Source organism: Triticum aestivum, chromosome 4B, assembly GCF_018294505.1.
Source record: "Triticum aestivum cultivar Chinese Spring chromosome 4B, IWGSC CS RefSeq v2.1, whole genome shotgun sequence".
Taxonomy (NCBI): Eukaryota; Viridiplantae; Streptophyta; class Magnoliopsida; order Poales; family Poaceae; genus Triticum; species Triticum aestivum.
The window spans coordinates 1,119,937-1,138,412 of NC_057804.1; the positions used below are offsets into that span (position 1 = coordinate 1,119,937).

General features: G+C 48.7%; 1 protein-coding gene across 1 annotated transcript; it reads left to right on the forward strand.

Annotated features, from left to right (window-relative positions):
* Positions 1–5,106: 5,106 nt before the first annotated feature.
* LOC123090469 (acyl transferase 5) lies at positions 5,107–6,969 on the forward strand. Its single transcript, XM_044511764.1, has 2 exons — positions 5,107–5,757; positions 5,839–6,969. Exons 1-2 carry the CDS (start codon positions 5,317–5,319, stop codon positions 6,679–6,681), a joined length of 1,284 nt encoding a protein of 427 aa, XP_044367699.1. The 5' UTR covers positions 5,107–5,316; the 3' UTR covers positions 6,682–6,969.
* The last annotated feature ends 11,507 nt before the right edge of the window (positions 6,970–18,476 follow it).

Genomic DNA, 18,476 nt, shown 5'->3' on the forward strand with positions numbered 1-18,476 from the left:
CATATTGAATCAATAGGATCAAAATGACGGTGTCAAAAGATGCTAGTGAATATTGCCAGATATATGGGAAGCATCCATAATGCTAGTAGACAAGTATTTGTAGAGCAATAAAGCTACTAGGGATTTTCGGATGATTGAATAGTATTTCAAAGACTTTTGTGAAACACCTGAACAACTGGGATGAGGGGATACTCGAAAGGTGCGAGAAGTTATTCTTAGGGGTATTCAGGTGGCAAAGAACTGCAAGGCAGTAGGCACAAAATGTTCTCGGATCAATAGAGAGAATTTCGGGGTATCTTGTAATAACAAGATCAACTGGGAATAAAAGTAAGAACGTCAAGTGTATGTATTTATCCATAGGGATATTTCGATGGTAGGGAATTGCAAAAGCAACGGGCACAAAGTCTCAAAAGGAGTTTCGGCGAGTAACTTCGAAATCTTCTGGTGCAGTCGGTGACCATCTGGACTAAAGGGGCTCTCCGGGAGAAAGTATTTTCGAGAACCTAAAGTCAGATTTTAGTAAAAATCGTTTAACCCGAATAGAAGAGATGTCAGAGTCCCAGAGCATAGGTCGAGGAATAAAAGATTCTACTACCACCCAATGGCGACGTGGGCCCGTAAGGCACACAGCCAAGTTAGTAAAAGTTTTACAATGACTAGACTCAACTTCGGCCAAGGAGTTGGAAAGGGGGATTCCTACAGGCAGTCGGCTCTGATACCAACTTGTGACGCCTCCGATTCAATCGTACACTAATCATGCACGCAAATGTGTACGATCAAGATCAGGGACTCACGGGAAGATATCAGAACACAACTCTACAAATAAAAATAAGTCATACAAGCATCATATTACAAGCCAGGGGCCTCGAGGGCTCGAATACAAGAGCTCGATCATAGACAAGTCAGCGGAAGCAACAATATCTGAGTACAGACATAAGTTAAACAAGTTTGCCTTAAGAAGGCTAGCACAAACTGGGATACAGATCGAAAGAGGCGCAGGCCTCCTGCCTGGGATCCTCCTAAACTACTCCAGGTCGTCATCAGCGGGCAGCACGTAGTAGTAGGCACCTCCGGGATAGTAGTCGTCGTCGACGGTGGCGTCTGGCTCCTGGACTCCAGCATCTGGTTGCGACAACCAGGAAGAAAGGAAAGGGGAAAAAGGGGGGGAGAAAGCAACCGTGAGTACTCATCCAAAGTACTCGCAAGCAAGGAACTACACTACATATGCATGGGTATATGTGTAAGGAGGCCATATCAGTGGACTGAACTGCAGAATGCCAGAATAAGAGGGGGATAGCTAATCCTGTCGAAGACTACGCTTCTGGCAGCCTCCGTCTTGCATCAAGTAAAAGAGAGTAGATTGAAGTCCTCCAAGTAGCATCTCCAAGTAACATCTCCAAGTAACATCTCCAGTAGCATAATCCTACCCGGCGATCCCCTCCTCGTATCCCTGAGTGAGAGCGACCACCGGTTGTATCTGGCACTTGGAAGGGTGTGTTTTATTAAGTATCCGGTTCTAGTTGTCATAAGGTCAAGGTACAACTCCAAGTCGTCCTGTTACCGAAGATCACGGCTATTCGAATAGATTAACTTCCCTGCAGGGGTGCACCACATAACCCAACACGCTCGATCCCATTTGGCCGGACACACTTTCCTGGGTCATGCCCGCCTCGGAAGATCAACACGTCGCAGCCCCACCTAGGCAAAACAGAGAGGCCAGCACGCCGGTCTAAACCTAAGCGCACAGGGGTCTGGGCCCATCGCCCATAGCACACCTGCACGTTGCGAGGGCGGCCGGAAGCAGACCTAGCCCCTAGTAAGAGCAGGTTCACGTCCAATCCGGCGCGCGCCGCTCCGTCGCTGACGTCTGAAGTGCTTCGGCTGATACCACGACGTCGGGATACCCATAACTACTCCCACGTAGATGGTTAGTGCGTATAGGCTCGTAGCCAGACTCAGATCAAATACCAAGATCTCGTTAAGCGTGTTATTATGAAGCAACCGCGGACGCCGACCAGGGCCAGGCCCACCTCTCTCCTAGGCGGTCTCAACCTGCCCTGTCGCTCCGCCACAAAGATCCACACAGAGGGCCGTCGGGACAAAGGTCCTTTCAGCCCCCAATCCGTGAATCACTCGCGGGTACTCTTCGAGCTGACCCGACTTTAGTCACCATCTGTATAGTCTGTATGTATGTATAGTATATACCCGTGATCACCTCCCAGGTGATCACGGCCCGATAGTATAGCAAGGCAGACTGACAAGAATGTAGGGCCAATGATGAAAACTAGCATCCTATACTAAGCATTTAGGATTGCAGGTAAGGTATCAACAGGTGTAGCAACAATGTCAGGTTATGCATCAGAATAGGATCAACGGAAAGCAGTAACATGCTACACTACTCTAATGCAAGCAGTATAGAGTAGAATAGGCGATATCTGGTGATCAAGGGGGGGCTTGCCTGGTTGCTCAGACAAGGAGAGGAGTCGTCAACTCCGTAGTCGAACTGGTCAACAGCAGCGTCGGTCTCGTAGTCTACCGAAGAGAAGAGGGGGAAGAAATAATGAATACAGAGCAAACAAAGCATCACAAAATATAACAAGGCAATACGCGATGTTCGGTGTGCCCTAACGCGGTAGTAGGTGATACCGGTGAAGGGGGGAAAACATCCGGAAAAGTATTCCCGGTGTTTCGTGTTTTCGGGCAGAGGAGCCGGAGGGGTAAGTTGCGGGTTCGATAGGTTAGGGGTGTGTGGCGGACGAACGGACCGCGTATCCGGATTCGTCTCGTCGTTCTGAGCAACTTTCATGTTGAAAATATTTTAATCCGAGTTACTGATTAAAAGATATGATTTTTTAAAGATTTTATTAATTTCTGGAATTTAATTAATTATTTAATTTAATTCGAAAATAGATTTACGACGTCAGCATGATGTCATGCTGACATCAGCAGTCTACAATGGTTGACTGGTCAACCTGACCAGCGGGTCCCGGTTGACATTGTCAAAGACTAACTAATCAGGTTAGTTAGTCTAACTAAAATGATTAGGTTTATTAACTACATTTAATTAGGTTAACTAATTTAATTAATTAGTTTAACAGAATTAATTAAGTTAGTTATTTACTTAATTAATTGATTATTTAGTATTTAATTATATTTATTATTATCCTTTTTTTTGTTCTGGGGCGCGGGCCCCGTTTGTCATTGGCCCAGAGGGGCTGATGCGGGTTAGCGGGCGCATGGGCGCGCGGGGGCTGCGGGGCTGCGGGGCGCCCGTTAGCGGGCGGAACCCATGACCCGGCGCAGCAACATGGGTGGTCCACCAGTGGCTAGGCCGGCCGGCCGGAGCGGGGCGGGAGCCGCGGCGGGCGTAGCCGGGCGCGGCCAGAGGCGCTGGCGAGTGAGCGCCGAGGCGCGCGGGTCGACAACGGGAGCAACGGGGGCGGCGGCGAGCGTGCGGCCCAGCGAGTCCGCAGCAGCGGGCGTCGGCCGGAGCACAGCCGCGGACGCAGTGACCACGGGCGCGAGCGATGTAAGTGCGCGGTGAGCAGGGGAAAGAGAGGCGGGGCTCACTGGGGCCGTAGGGCAATGACAGCGGGCGCGAGGAAGAGTCGGGGAGGTCCGACGAGGCAGCATCGGCGAGGGGGATGGGGAGCGCCGGTGACGGAGAGGACCGCGGCGATGGCGTCCGGCGATGGTTCGCAGGGGGGCTCAAGCGGCGCGGTCGATCCCGTGAGGGAGAGGCGCAGGAGGTCCGGCGACGACAGCGGGCATCGGGGCGCCGGTGAGGTGCGGCGGGGCGGCGCTCGGCATGGGCGGTGACGACCGGCGAGGAGGCGGGCGGGGGCGAGCTCGCCGGCGTCGGGGAGGCGGAGGGGGTCGGGATCGACCCGCGGCGGCGGTTGCTCGTGCTTGGGGGCGACGGAGGGGAGGAGGGGACCCCGGACGGTGGAGAGGAGGATGAGGGGGGGGGTCCGGGCGGCAGTGGGGCGGCGGGGGCCGTCGGCGAGGTGGGGGGGGCGACGGGGGTCTCGCCCCGATCTGGATCGGATCGGGAGGGGGGGGGAACGACGTGGGGGGTGCGGGGGCGAGTGGATAGGGTTTGGGTGGGGGATAGGGTTCGGGGAGGTGGCCTTGTAGGCCAGAGAGGAGGGCCGGCTGGGCCTGGTGGGCCGGCCGGTGCGGAGGCCAGCTGGGCCGCTCGGCCCAGCGTGGGGGGGGGGGTGTTTCTATTTTTATGTTTTTTTTTTTTTTGCTTTGTTTTCTGTTTTCTTTTCTTTATCTATTTTCTTTTCTATTTTATTCTTTTAACTTCTGTTTTACAAAATATAAATACAACTCCTAAATTAATGTTATAATTTATTCTACTGCCCCAAAAAGTTTGACACCTAATAAAAATAGTTTGCATTATTATTAATTATAAAAGGCATTTAATTAATTGTCACAGCTGCTGTTTTAATTACTCTAGAGCCTTTAACATATTATAAAATTGTGGTTTCCCCACAATAATTACCTGTGCATTATTTTGTTCACTCCGAACATTTTAGTTTTAAAATTTGAAGACTTTTATTGTTTGCCTGATTTTGAACTTGAATTTGAATCGTTTTGAACTAACACGAGTTTACCAACAGTAAACGAGGTGACGTGGCATCATTAGCAGAGAATTACTGTAGCTTAATTATCCGGGCGTCACAGCTTACGTGTCGGTCATCAACACTCACTGTTTTGGCTGATTCTGATTCGTTTCGTGTACTATTACTCACTGTTTTAGGGTCGCAAAGTGATTTCCACAATTGACGATCACCGAGGTGCGTTTACGTTTCGATGGTCATCACTCATAGTTTTGGCCAATTCTGGCCCGTTTCATGGATTATTACTCACTGTTTTAGGGTCCCGAAGCGATCTTCATAGTTGTTGAACCCCAAGTTTGTGCTTACGTGTCGGTCATTAAAACTCACAATTTTGTCCGATTCTGACCCGTTTTCGTGGACTATTTATAACTCTAGTGAATGTATCAAACACCAATTGAGAGAAGAACCAGATAAGATCAATGGCCAGAAGAGAGGCCATGTGAAGTCCACAAACCAAGCAGTAGCAGACCACTCGCATACAGATCAGATCTGCCTAACAACGTCTCTTCTTCTTGATAAAGTCAACAACTTTGGTTGAGACGGGACGTGCCATGCCATTGCCAGCGACCGACGGCAACAACCTCCATTGATTCATTCACTATATTCCTACCACGACGTGCTTAGCCAGCACAGCTGCATACCAACCAACGGGGGAAGATCTACCTACCCAATCACTCCCTCGACCACCATGGCCGCGCCCGCGCCCACCGTCGCCAAGTCGCCGCCGGCGCTCGTGCCCCCGGCGGGGCCGACCCCGGGAGGCACGCTCCCGCTCTCCTCCATCGACAAGACTGCCGCCGTCCGCGTCATGGTTGACTTCATCCAGGTCTTCCAGTCCCCCTCCTCCGACTCCTCCTCCGTCGACGAACAGGTGGCCGCCATGCGCCAGGGCTTCGCCAGGGCGCTCGTCCCCTACTACCCGGTGGCCGGCCGCATCGCCGAGCCGACCCCGGGCGAGCCCGTGGTCGACTGCACCGGCGAGGGCGTCTGGTTCGTGGAGGCCGCCGCCAGCTGCTCCCTCGCCGACGTCAACGGCCTCGAGGACCGCCCGCTCGCCATCCCCAAGGCCGACCTCATCCCCCGCCCTCCCGCCGACCACAAGCTCGAGGACCAGATCCTCCTCGCGCAGGTTGGTCCGCATCTCCTCCTCTGTCCCAGGGTCCCGATCCCGATCCAGTCCAGCAAAAGAAGCTGAATTTATTCGATGCAGATCACCAAGTTCACCTGCGGCGGCTACGCCGTCGGCATTTGCTTCAGCCACCTGGTGTTCGACGGGCAGGGCGCGGCGCAGTTCCTCACGGCCGTCGGCGAGATGGCGCGGGGCCTCCCGGAGCCGTCGGTCAAGCCGATCTGGTCCCGCGACGCCATCCCCAACCCGCCCAAGCCGCCGCTCGGCCCGCCGCCGTCCTTCACGGCCTTCAACTTCGTCAAGTCCACCGTGGAGATCTCGCTCGACAGCATCAAGCGCGTCAAGGACCAGGTCGCCGCCGAGACGGCCCAGCGATGCTCCACCTTCGACGTGGTGACCGCCATGATCTTCAAGTGCCGCGCCGCGGCCATCGGGTCCGCGCCCGACGCCGAGGTGCGCCTGGGCTTCGCGGCCGGCACGCGCCACCTGCTCGGCAGCTCCCTGCCATCGCCGGAAGGCTACTACGGCAACTGCGTGTACCCCGGCGGGCTCGCCAGGGCCAGCAAGGACGTCGAGGAGGCGTCACTGGTGGAGATTGTGACCGCGATCCGGGAGGCCAAGGACGCGCTGTCGGCTCGGTTCCTGGACTGGCTGGGCGGCGGCGCCAAGGACAGCCACTACAATGTGTCGCTGGACTACGGCACGCTGGTGGTGACCGACTGGAGCCACGTCGGGTTCAACGACGTCGACTACGGCTTTGGCGAGCCCACCTACGTCTTCACCTTGAACGACGACGTCAACATTGTGCCGTCCGTGGTGTACCTCAAGCCGCCCAAGCCGAAGCAGGGCATCCGGCTGGTGCTCCAGTGCGTCGAGGAGCCGCACGCCACCGTCTTCACCGATGAGCTGCACAAGCTCGCCTAAGAGAGCTTGCGTTCGTCATGGTTACCTCCATACTTTACCTTACAGAAGAATTACAGGTGGGATTTGGACTTGTTGTTGTTGTTGTTGTTGTTGTTGTTGTTGTTGTTGTTGTTGTATTCTTCATCTTCTTGTGTGTTGTAGTATTCATTCCACACCAGGTTTTGCTTCCAACGAACAAATAAATCAATGAGGGGTTCTTCTTTCTTTGTGTCTGTATACTTACATTGTACATGTATTTGACATTGTGAATCAACAGAATAATGTCATGTGTTCCAAGTGAATCATTCATTGTAGATTGTCAACCACAAGCTTGTTGGGTATTATGCAATTGCATTCATGATTTCATATAGGAGTATATGCTTGTTGGGTAGCTCTGTTTTTTCTCTTCTTTTTTGATTGAGACGAGATCTGTGCCATATAATATGAATTGATGTTTCATTCATAGGTTGAAACATGTACAAACTCGGTTCGAGTTATTTCGCGCTGGAATTTGATACTGTTGCCTGTCAATTTACTTTGATGTCTGATCACAAGTGCAAAAACAGAGGTAGTTTTGATCTAGGCAGAGTAGAATTTCATATCATACACTGATGGAAACGGAGGAGATGGAGCGAGTCCGGCAAGGAAACATCTCCCAATAACAAGCGGACTACGTACTGTGCTTAACAGGGAGGGATCTATTCATCCATGGATTATTACAGGTAGGCAATCTTCAGTTTCCTGCCCCTTCCATGGGCACCAACAAGAAGAAGACGGCCACAACTGTCAATGGCGAGGGCAGAAAGAGAAACAAGGCTATCATCCCCTCCCCCCCCCCCCCCCCCCCCCCCGAGTTGTTGCTGGAGGAGATGGTGTGGGAGATCTTGATCCGGCTGCCGGTGAAATCCCTCTCGAGGTTCAAGTTGGTGAGCAAAGGCCTGACACAACATCATCTCCGACCCTCTCTTCGTCCGCGCCCACCTCCACTGCTCCAAACAAAGACAACGTCACATCCCTTCTTCCATGCTCGTCGCACTGCGCAGTTTTCTCCAATCGGACGAACCTTACACTCCCATCTCCACCGACATCCGCTTCTACCACTGGTCTTTACCATTACAACAGCTGCAAAGACCCTCATGTCGAAGGACGACGAGGAGTACTGCTACTACTAGTGGTGAAAGTGCGGGTTCAACTGCAATGATCCTTTACCAAAGGCACTCCCCGGCCGGCGAGTTTAGACTCGGGGCTCCAATGGCGCACTGCGACGGCTTGGTGTTGCTCCCCAGCGACACCAACGTCTACGTCTTCAACCCTGCCATAAGAGATGTCGTTGCACTGCCCGAGAGCCGCCGCAACGTGATCCAATATCCCACCTGCCTTCCTGTTGGCCTTGGCCTTGATCCTTCTACCGGCAAATACAAGGATGCACACTCTTTCTATCGTCATTGCGACGATTACGACCATGTCACCATGGGGATGGAGGTCTTCACAATTAGTAGCGGCCAAGACCAAGATGATGGGTGGAAGGAGAACTCAGCGGATCTCCCTGCCCTCATCCCATGTCCGCAGACCGCCATACACTGCAAGGGGTATCTATTCTACTTCATCGATAAGGTCAACCATCCATGTACCTCACAGGCAGTACTCCATTTCAGCCTTCAGCATGAAACCTTTGCTTTCACTCCGTTGCTTGACATGATGTACCCTCAAGTCAAAGACGAAGATATTATCCTCCATGAGCTTGACGGAGAACTATGCGCCACTTTCTTCCCCGAGTGCTCGCAACGTGTATTGGTTTGGATGACAAGAGATGACCTGGATCCTAGATGGAGCTTATACTACACAATCAATTTCTCGAGCCTTTGTTATCCAATGGCGTCACTTGGCAATGGTACCGAGGTTCTTTTAGTTCATAATGGTTGTATTTACCGTTACCACTTGCAATCTAACAACACCTTCAAAGAAGACGACATATTTGATATTAATGACCTCAGGTTCCTTGGGCCCAATGAAGAAGACACCTTGGGGCAAGCATGGAAAAAATCTATACTACTTCGACCGTGTTTCTTACACGGAGAGCCTTGTTTCAGTCAGCCCTTCTAAGTTGAGCTTTAATGTGTAAGGAGAATCATGTCCACCTTCTTCAATGGATTATCTAACATTTCTCTTGGGTGAAAGATGAAGCATCATGAAGATTTAGACAAAGTTGACTTAATGTTGTTTTTATTTCCTTAGAAACTCGCATTAAGCCTTCATACATTTACATTAAAGGTGTGATTGGGACTTGTTGTATTTTTTTCGGTGTTGTATTGTCCATTCCCAACTCCGTATCCAATAAATCAATGATTATATGTGTTTATACTTTTTGTACTATTTTTTAATAATATATAAATGTAATCCTCCAAAACTTTTGTATGCATCAAAGCACCAGGGGAAAAAATGACAAAGAAGAAGGGTAACAAGGAATCTTCAGGAAATTTAGAGTCATCTGAGTAGTGATCGTGGTCTTTCTGCGAATAAATTACACCGGTTTTGTGCGTCGGCGTCATGGTAACATAGAGTTCTCTGTGTCCTCACAGAGCCGATTTCGTATATATCTTGATGGGTGTTATGGAAGTCGGTAATTCTTCTCTTCTCTGTAGGAACTCTTTGTTTGTAGATTCGAAGAACCCTTTTTTCCGACTTAAGGAGCATAGCCAATAGCCCCCAATTTCATTCATCGTGAAATTGATAATGTAACAGACTATATTTATACAATGCAAACTGAAATCCAATTCTTTCGTGTGCTAGAAAAATTCCGGCGGATTTGCCTGGCTATTTGATGTATGATTTTGGTAGCATGCCCACATATGTGTTCACTATTCTGCCTCAGTAGGAGTGATATACTCTCTCCGTTCCATAATGAAGTGCATATAGATTTAAAAAGATCAAACCTTACAAACTTTGCCCAAGTTTATGGAGAAAAAAGTACTTACATCTGGAATACCATACATACTAGTATGTATGCACGTGCAACGCACGTTTTAACATTATTATGGAGTGGTTTTTGGTTTAAGAAAAACATAGACTTGCCAATAGATTCAAGGCAAAATGAAAATATCGTTTATGTACGGATGCAGAAATAAAATACATTACAAAAAAGTTGGAGTTAATATATGTAATCCCCGTAATTTGTTAATTCATAAAATTGCTTGCCGAAATCTTTTATATTGTGGGATGGAGAGAGTATAATTTTACTGTATATTTCCTCTCTGAAAACAACTTTTCATGGGCTTAACACGTCCTCAAACTGCAACATGGGCCAAGACGAATCGATATAGGCCACTTATTTTGAGAAGGATGAGGCGATCGTTCTAGAACATTGTGGATGGAGCAGTGATGTACTGTTCATTGTGAATCCCACTCTTTCCAGCCGTTGGATTTAGCACACGAATGGCTAGGATTGATGATCATGCCCAATTCAAAACTGGTACACTATAAGTAGTATAGATATCATTAGATTCATCACAAGATGCAGTTTAATATTAATTTTTACATTGTAGATATAAACAGTTTTTGATATAAACTTGGTCAAAGTTTGACTTTTCGAAAAATCTATATGCACTACATTACGGAACGGAGGGAGTACTATTTTCTTCCTTTTGGAAAATGTTCAGCAGCTGCCTGGATCATTTATTTTCTTTCGAAAAAAGCTGCCTGGAAGATACTATGTAGTTCCTGATCTCATCTTACCACAGCTAACAGGACTCACTGCTTTGACAGAAAATTAGAGCTGATCTAGGAGATACAGTACAATAAACAGTGGTGGGAAATGAACAATAGTAGTGTAGATAATATTTGTGAGAGTTGAAAGGAAAAAACAACATGGGGTCCAATTCATATACGGAGACCAAGGAGACCCTAGTACCGTACATACGTATATGAAAACCAAGGAGACCAAAACCAAACGGACTTTAAAAAGCAGAGATTATATAGAAAACCAAACAGACTTGTTATCCAAGTCAGACCGTACGTGTTGCTTGGTTCCCGAAATCAAATCGTCGAGCAATTAGCACATACCGGTCCCTCCCTGTCCCTGTATATTCCGTGCGTCGTTGCAGATTGGAACTTGACCATGGCGCCCTCCATAGACTCGACCAAGAAGAAGCCGGCGGCGGTTGATGATGATGATGATGATGGCGACTACGTTGGCAAAACAACAGAGGAGGAGGAGGAGGATCTGGCGGCGGTTTCGTTGCCGGAGGAGGTGGTGAGGGAGATCATGATCCGGCTGCCGCTGAAATCGCTAGCGAGGTTCAAGGTGGTGAGCAAGGCCTGGCACGCCGCCATCTCCGGCCGTGTCTTGGTCATGCCCCTCTTGAGGACATTTTTCAGTCGCTAATTTACTTGGGAGGGATATACTACTACTAGTTCGTTAGCCAGCAGTTTTCCATATAATCTTTCTTTCGTGTATCTGTAATAATATCTCCCTTCGTTCCTAAATATAAGTCTCTCGAGAGATTTCAATATAAACAACAAACGGAGCAGAATGAGTGAATCTACATTTTATAACATGTCTATATACATTCGTATGTGGTTAATATTAAAATCTCTAAAAGACTTGTATTTAGTAAAGGAGGGAGTAGAATTAGCATGCCAAACAGATCTGTAATCTCAACTGTATGCGTGTGTGTTACGGGATACGTAAGCCCCATCAATCTATCTGATCTATCAATATAAAACCAAATGCGGCTTGCCATGCCGACGATGGCAACACCCCTGGCCGAGCTGCATTAGGCCTTGTACAATGTACAATGCTAGGTGTTTTGAAAAATAAACCAGATTTTTCTGAAGCACCGGTGCCTATCTCTATAAAAGAGACAACTAATTAAACATCTACCCTGTAGAATTAAGCACCGGTGCTTAAAGAAAGTCTGGTTTAGTTCTCTAAGCACCTTGCATTGTACAAGGCTTTAGTGGCATGGTGGATCTTGGCGAGGGATCCACGAGGAGCTGCGCATATAGCGGGCAAGTTGAAGGATGTTACCTATGGTAGATAGGAAGCCATTGAGGCCACGGCCGGACTGGCGCCATGGAGAAAAATCATCACCACCCAAAGACTCAAGGCTCCAAGAAGAAAAGCATATCTGCAAGTCATATGCCTCACACAGCACCCCGAGACTGCACCAACGTGACAGGCAGGAGGACCAAACTACAAAGGAAAGTCGCCGCGCCGCCGCCAAAAAACCCTACAAACTATAACCTACCGGCCAAAATGGTTGGCAGAAAACTATATGTCGATACTGCCATAGACGATACTTTTTAGGCTGAAGGAGACTTTTGTGCCCCTGCCACAAAGTACTATTGTGCCCCTCCATCGCCCCGCCAAAAGGTGTTGAAGCGACGGACATCGAAAACCTACCTAAAAGCCCAAGACGGGTAAAGCTACATCTCTCCATCCTATAGATCGGAGCGCACTTCCACGCTAGCAGAGCCGGCGGAGATAAAACGAAACGACGACCTCTACCGGTGGAGGAGAGACGGTAATGCAGCCACGCGGGGATCTCCTCCCTAGGGTTTAGAGCAGTACAACTTGTGAACATTCTAGAAATTGTTTGTTATCGTAACTTGGTGAAAAGGAAAATCATACCGTATCTATCAGTTTCAAAAAATTGCAAAAAAAAAAAAACAGTGCATAAGAGATATGTAGGCACGTTGTACACATGTGAAATTCGGTAAGAATATGTATGCCCTGTATAGTTTCGGTTTCCTTGGATTTTACAACGGAGGAGGCCGCATCGTACCTGTTGTGGAAGAAAAGATCCCAACCCAAACAAACTACGTACTAGTAACACGGAGGGAAGGAGATCGTACGTAGGCTGATGCTCATTGCAATTCTTCCATCGCATGTGCATTGCATAGACTAGAGACTAGTCTTGCTCATCGATGGGCAACTGCGGGAGCAGAAAGAGAAAGAGGGACTGTCCGCCACCGCCGCAGACCATGATCATCCCCCCTGAGTTGTTGCTTGAGGAGGTGGTGTGGGAGATCTTGATCCGGCTGCCGGTGAAATCCCTCGCGAGGTTCAAGCTGGTGAGCAAGGCGTGGCACGCCATCATCTCCGACCCTCTCTTCGTCCGCGCCCACCTCCACCGCTCCCAACACCGACAGCGCCGCGAACCTTCTTCCTTCCTCATCGCCCCGCATATTTATGTCCGACCGGAGGATCCTTACCAAGACGTCTCCACCAACATCTGCCTGTATAGCTGGTCTTTACCATTGCAGCAGCAGCAGCAACAACAACAAGAACAACGAAGAACCTTACTTGGTAGGAGGATCAGGAGTAATAGTAGTACTGGAAGTGCAAGTTCAACTGCAACACTCCTTTACCAAAGTCACATCCCGGCAGGCGAGTTTGAGGTCGTTTCTCGAATGGCCCACTGCGACGGCTTGGTGTTGCTCCCCACCAACACCATTGTGTACGTCTTCAACCCGGCCACAAGAGATGCCATTGCGCTGCCCAAGAGCCACCGCAACATGATGGAGTACATAAATTGCCTTCCGGTTGGTTTCGGCCGTGATCCTTCCATCGAAAGATACAAGGTTGCACGCTCTTTCTACCGCGGTTGTGACGACAACGGCCACATCACCATGGGGATGGAGGTTTTGACAATTAACTGTGGTGGCCAGGACGAGTGGAGGGAGACCTTGGTGGATCCCCCTGCCCTCATCTCGTGTCCACAAACCGCTACATGCTGCAAGGGGTACCTATTCTACTTCATCGACAATGTTAGCCATCCATGCCCCCCGCGAACACTACTCCGCTTCGACCTTCAACATGAAACATTTGGTTTCACTCCGTTGCTTGACACCTTGTATCCTCAAGTAAAATACGAAGATATAATCCTCCATGAGCTTGATGGGGGACTATGCGCCACTTTCTTCGCCAAGTGCTTGCAACACGTAGCAGTCTGCATGACAAGAGATGTCATGGATCCGATATGGAGCTTATACTACACAGTCAATGTCTCAAGCCATTGTTTTCCTATGGCCTACGCTACAAGGGTTCTTTTAGCATATGATCATCTATCCTACTGTTACTACTTGCAAGCTCATGGCGCCTTCAAAGAAGATGTCATATTTGATATGGATGACCTAAAGTTTCTTGGGCTCAATGGAGAAGACACCTTAGGCCATGCACAACAAAAAAAGAAATGGTGGTTTGACCTAGTTTCGTACACGGAAAGCCTTGTTCCTGTTACTCCTCCTAAGCCGAGCTTACATGCCTTAGGAGGATCATGCCCACCTTCTTCAATGGATCATCCAACGTTTCTCTCAAAGAAAAGATGATGAAGAAGAAGAAGATTTAGAATGTTTTTATTGCGGTCTTTGGCTTTGTTGAATCATGACAAGTAAATAAATCTCCTGATTATGTCTCCTGCAAATTAAGGGTACGTGATTATAATCACTATTTGCATACACTACTACTATTCAACAAAATCTGTACTGATGCTATAGTTTCTTCGATGCTTATTGATGCTTGAACCACTCAGCATTTCCAGAGATTGTTCATGGATTTATTGATGCTTGAACGGCTCAGCATTTTAAACAAAATTTGTAGTGGTGCTAGTTTCTTTTTGAAAGATGGGATCATCTTAATAGAGTTTATTCTGATCCGATATGGAGCTTATACTAAACAATCAATGTCTCAAGCCATTTGTTTTCCGATGGCCTATGCTACGAGGGTTCTTTTAGCATATGATCATCAACCCCGCCGTTACTACTTGCAAGCTCATGGCGCCTTCAAAGAAGATGGCATATTTGATATGGATGACCTAAAGTGTCTTGGGCCCAATGGAGAAGACACCTTGGGCCATGCATGGCAAAAAAAAGAAATGGTGGTTCGACCTAGTTTTGTACACAGAAAGCCTTGTTCCTGTTACTCCTCCTAAGCCGAGCGCACATGCCTTGGAAGGATCATGCCCACCTTCACTGGTTCATCCAACGTTTCTCTCAAATAAAAGGTGATGACGAAGTAGAAGATTTATAATGTTCTTATCGTGGCGGTCCTTGGTTGTAGTCTTGGTTTGTTGAATCATTACAAGTAAATAAAATCTCCTGATCACTATTTGTGTTGATTCTTGCAAGAACTAATATACTACTGCTCAACAAAATTTGTACTGATGCTATGCTTGCTTTGATGCTTGAGCCACTCAGAATTTTCAGAGACTGTTCACGTGAACTTATTGATGCTTGAACCGCTCAGCATTTTCTAGAAAATTTGTAGAAACTGATGCTAGTTTCTTTTCCAATAAAAAAATATTGGACGATCTCTGTAGTTTATTCTGAATCTCCAAGCAGCTACACCATGGATAAATCTTGCAGGTTAGACACGACAAGAGAGAAAGAATCTCTCAGAACTCTTTCAGATTGGAATTGGATCTCTAGATTTACTTATTACACGGGCACACAGCTGAATTGGATCAGCAGTAGCACTGGTCGTGGTTGGTTACTTGTCTGCGAGCTGGCCGCAGTCCTCGATGACAATGGGCCCAGGCCCGAGCCCAGCCCGGCCGTCAGGCCTAAAAATCAGGCCCGAGCCCTGCCCATCGCGCTAAATGCCCGCCGGGCCTCTTTGTTAACGTGCGAATACGATGTGCCCAGGCCCGGCCCGGCCATCAGGCTTGAAATCAGGCCCGAGCCCAGCCCGTGGACAAGGTCAGGCCGACCGGGCCGGGCTGCCCATGGCCAAGTCTAATTGGTACTGTCATAGACAACTTGAATTTTTTTTAAAATAAATCGTTAGCTTTATTAATTGCAAATAACAGTTACATCGTCCATAAGAAGAGGTACAATTTCATCCATGGGTTCCTCAAAATATTCATTTGTCACGGAAGTTTTCACTAATCTAGCTAGTTCATGAGCCACCCTATTTGCCTCCCTATTACAATGTTCAAACCTAGTAAGAGAAAAATCACAAGCCAAAAAATAGCAATCATCAAAAACCGCCGCCGCGCTCCCGCTGATTGTCCTCCATTCTTCATTGTGTTGATGACTTCAATATTGTCTGAGTTGACATCTAGGCGATTGCATCCCGCCCTCTGTGCAAGTAATAATCCAAACCTTAGGGCCAAAACTTCCTCTGTCAGAACATTTGCACACCAGTCAAACTTTCAGTTTCCGCCGGCAATAAATCTTCCTTTATCATCTCTGAGAACAGCCCCAGTTGTACCACTAAGCCGATCATGATCAAACGAAGCATCAGTATTTAGCTTAACAAGTCCCATAGGAGGTTTGCTCCATCCTCCTTTTTTAACAGATGCATTCGGGGAATGGGCCTTTACATAGTTTGTTGTTATTGCCCTAATCCCCATGAAGGATAGTTGTGCGTTTTGAGCCTTACCTTCATGGACAAGTTGATTTATTTTAATTGCGTATATAAGATGTTTTATTGAAACTTGAAAAGCGCACGGACGAAAAAAACTATTGTGCGTCCCCATCACCCCGCCGGAAGGGTTGAAGCGACGGACATCGAAAACCTAGCTAAAAGCCCCCAAACAGGCAAAGCTACATCTCCATCCGTTAGATCAAAGTTTTGCTACACTACCACACCAGCAGAGCTGACGGAGGAAGGGAGGACGACCTATCGGCGGAGGAGAGATGATGGTGCTGAGCGTCCGGAGATTGCCTTTCAAGGTTTTAGATTGGGAAACGTTTGCCTCCGGACGACCGGCCGAGCGCTCGGCCGGTCGCCCCTCGCTCGCTCGCTCTCTTTTCACACGGGAACATGACGAACAGGCCTCGTACGCTAGGTGGGCCTCAAACGAGACGTGGCTTGTGAACCAACCTGTGGTTGGATGGTTAGAGGGACTGTGGTATCCTCAGCCCACCAGGGTTCAAATCGTGGTGCTCGCATTTATTCCTGGATTTATTTCAGGATTTCCGGCAATGCGCATTCAGTGGGAGGAGACGTTCCCGTCGACGACGAGGTGCCTACGGTGACTTCGTAAATTTCAAGATGATATGCCGGCTCAGTCTTTCGGAGGTCCTCATAGGGGTAGGATGTGCGTGTGTGCGTTCATAGGGATGAGTGTATGCGCGTGTATATGAGCGCTTGTGTCTGTACTGATGTTAAAAAAAAACGAGACGTGGCTTTCCTTATCTCTTTCTTACCACGTTTTTTTCTATGCTTCTTCTTCCTCTCGCCCTATAGCTTCTTTCTCTCGCCTTACGCGTAGTGAGCTTGCCAGCACCGAAGGCGTGACCTCCGGCTCCTTTTTGTGAGCGCCTCCTCCCCTGCTGCAGCATCCCCTCCCCCACACACCTCAAACTGCTACCCATCGATGCTACAACCGTAGAGATTTTTTGCTAGAACCCATGGTAAGTTTTGCTTGAATCGGCTTTGCTTTTTGCTGCGTTGGATGCTACAACCAGTTCTGTGCAACCAAAAGCTGCAAGCGCCATATGAGAAAGCTACAACTGCCCACGAAAAACCTTCAACAGAAGATGGCCCTAAAGCTAGGGGCTAGCTAGTGCTGCAACCGTTGACAAAAAACTTTGCTGGAACTTTGCTGGAAGCGGCCATGTTTTTTGCTGCAACCATCGCCATTTTTTGCTACAACCGGCGACGGATTTGCTACATCCATCATGGCGGAGCCGTGACCCGTGACGACGGCGACGCCGAATTGCTGCAACCGTGGTACTTTTTTGCTACTACCGGCGTTTTTTTCTGCTACATCCATGAACAGCATAATTTTTGCTACGACCCATGATTTTGTTTTGTTTTTGTGACCAGCAAACTGAGGGTGTGGTACGGCGCGAGCTTGACGATGGGGTGCTGCGGCCATCTTGACCAGAGTTGCCATGGCTGGTAAGCGAAGGCGGCCAAGAATGAGATGGCGAGCACGAGGCCGAGGACGAGCGCGGGCGGCCAAGGTTGCGGCGGCGAGCGCAGGTTGCCGGCGAGCACGAGGGCGAGGTTGAGCGAGGGCGGCCAAGGACGCGGCGGCGAGCGCAGGTTGCCGGCGAGGACGAGCACGAGCAGCGCGACGGCAAGGCTGCGGACAACTACGGCGGTGAGCTTCAACCACGACAGCGACGGCGGCAGCGAGCTTCAACTATGACGGCAACGGCGATAGCTGCGTGCTTCAATGGCAACAGCGATGGAGGCGAGCCCGTGATGCAGTAAGGGCGGTGGCCGGGCATCGGGGGCGTTGACCTTGGTACTCCTTTTTGCGTTGGGGTGATCGCTTTGTTCTTTTTTTTTTGGTTGCAGATGATGGGGCAAAGGATTACGCACATCAGACGGTTGCAAGGAGTTTAATCATACGATGTAAATAGGACCGGCCGAAACTTTCGGCCGGCTGACCGGCGCCCATCAGTGGCCTTTTAGATTGGAACAACTTGTAAACATTCTAGAATTTTGTAATCGTATCTTAGTTAAAAAGAAAATCATACATATCTACCAGATTCATTTAAAATTTTTATTTTTGCAAATACCACTTCCAAAAAATCAAGAAAAATACATGCATGTAAGAGATGGGTTGAGATCCTCTGCAATACCGTATGGTGCTGTAGTGTCGATGACATGTGGGGCCAGGTCTCACATGGCAGTGACTGTACAGCACCGTACAGTATTGCAGAGGATCCTAACCCGTAAGAGATATATGTAGGCACGTTGTATACATGTAAAATTCGGTAAGAAGATATCTATCTACAACTCCTTGGATTTTACAACGGGGGATGGGGTGGTGTCCGATTCCTATACGTGCCCGGGAAGAAAAATTCCAACCCAAAAATCTACTACTAGTACAGGCAGGGGAGGGAGGCCGTACGTG

Bases quoted from the DNA above. Each gene is read 5' to 3' on its own strand.
- LOC123090469 (XM_044511764.1), top strand. From the start codon at position 5,317: ATGGCCGCGCCCGCGCCCACCGTCGCCAAGTCGCCGCCGGCGCTCGTG. The intron at 5,758-5,838 runs GTTGGTCCGCAT...TATTCGATGCAG, and splicing joins ACCAGATCCTCCTCGCGCAG to ATCACCAAGTTCACCTGCGG.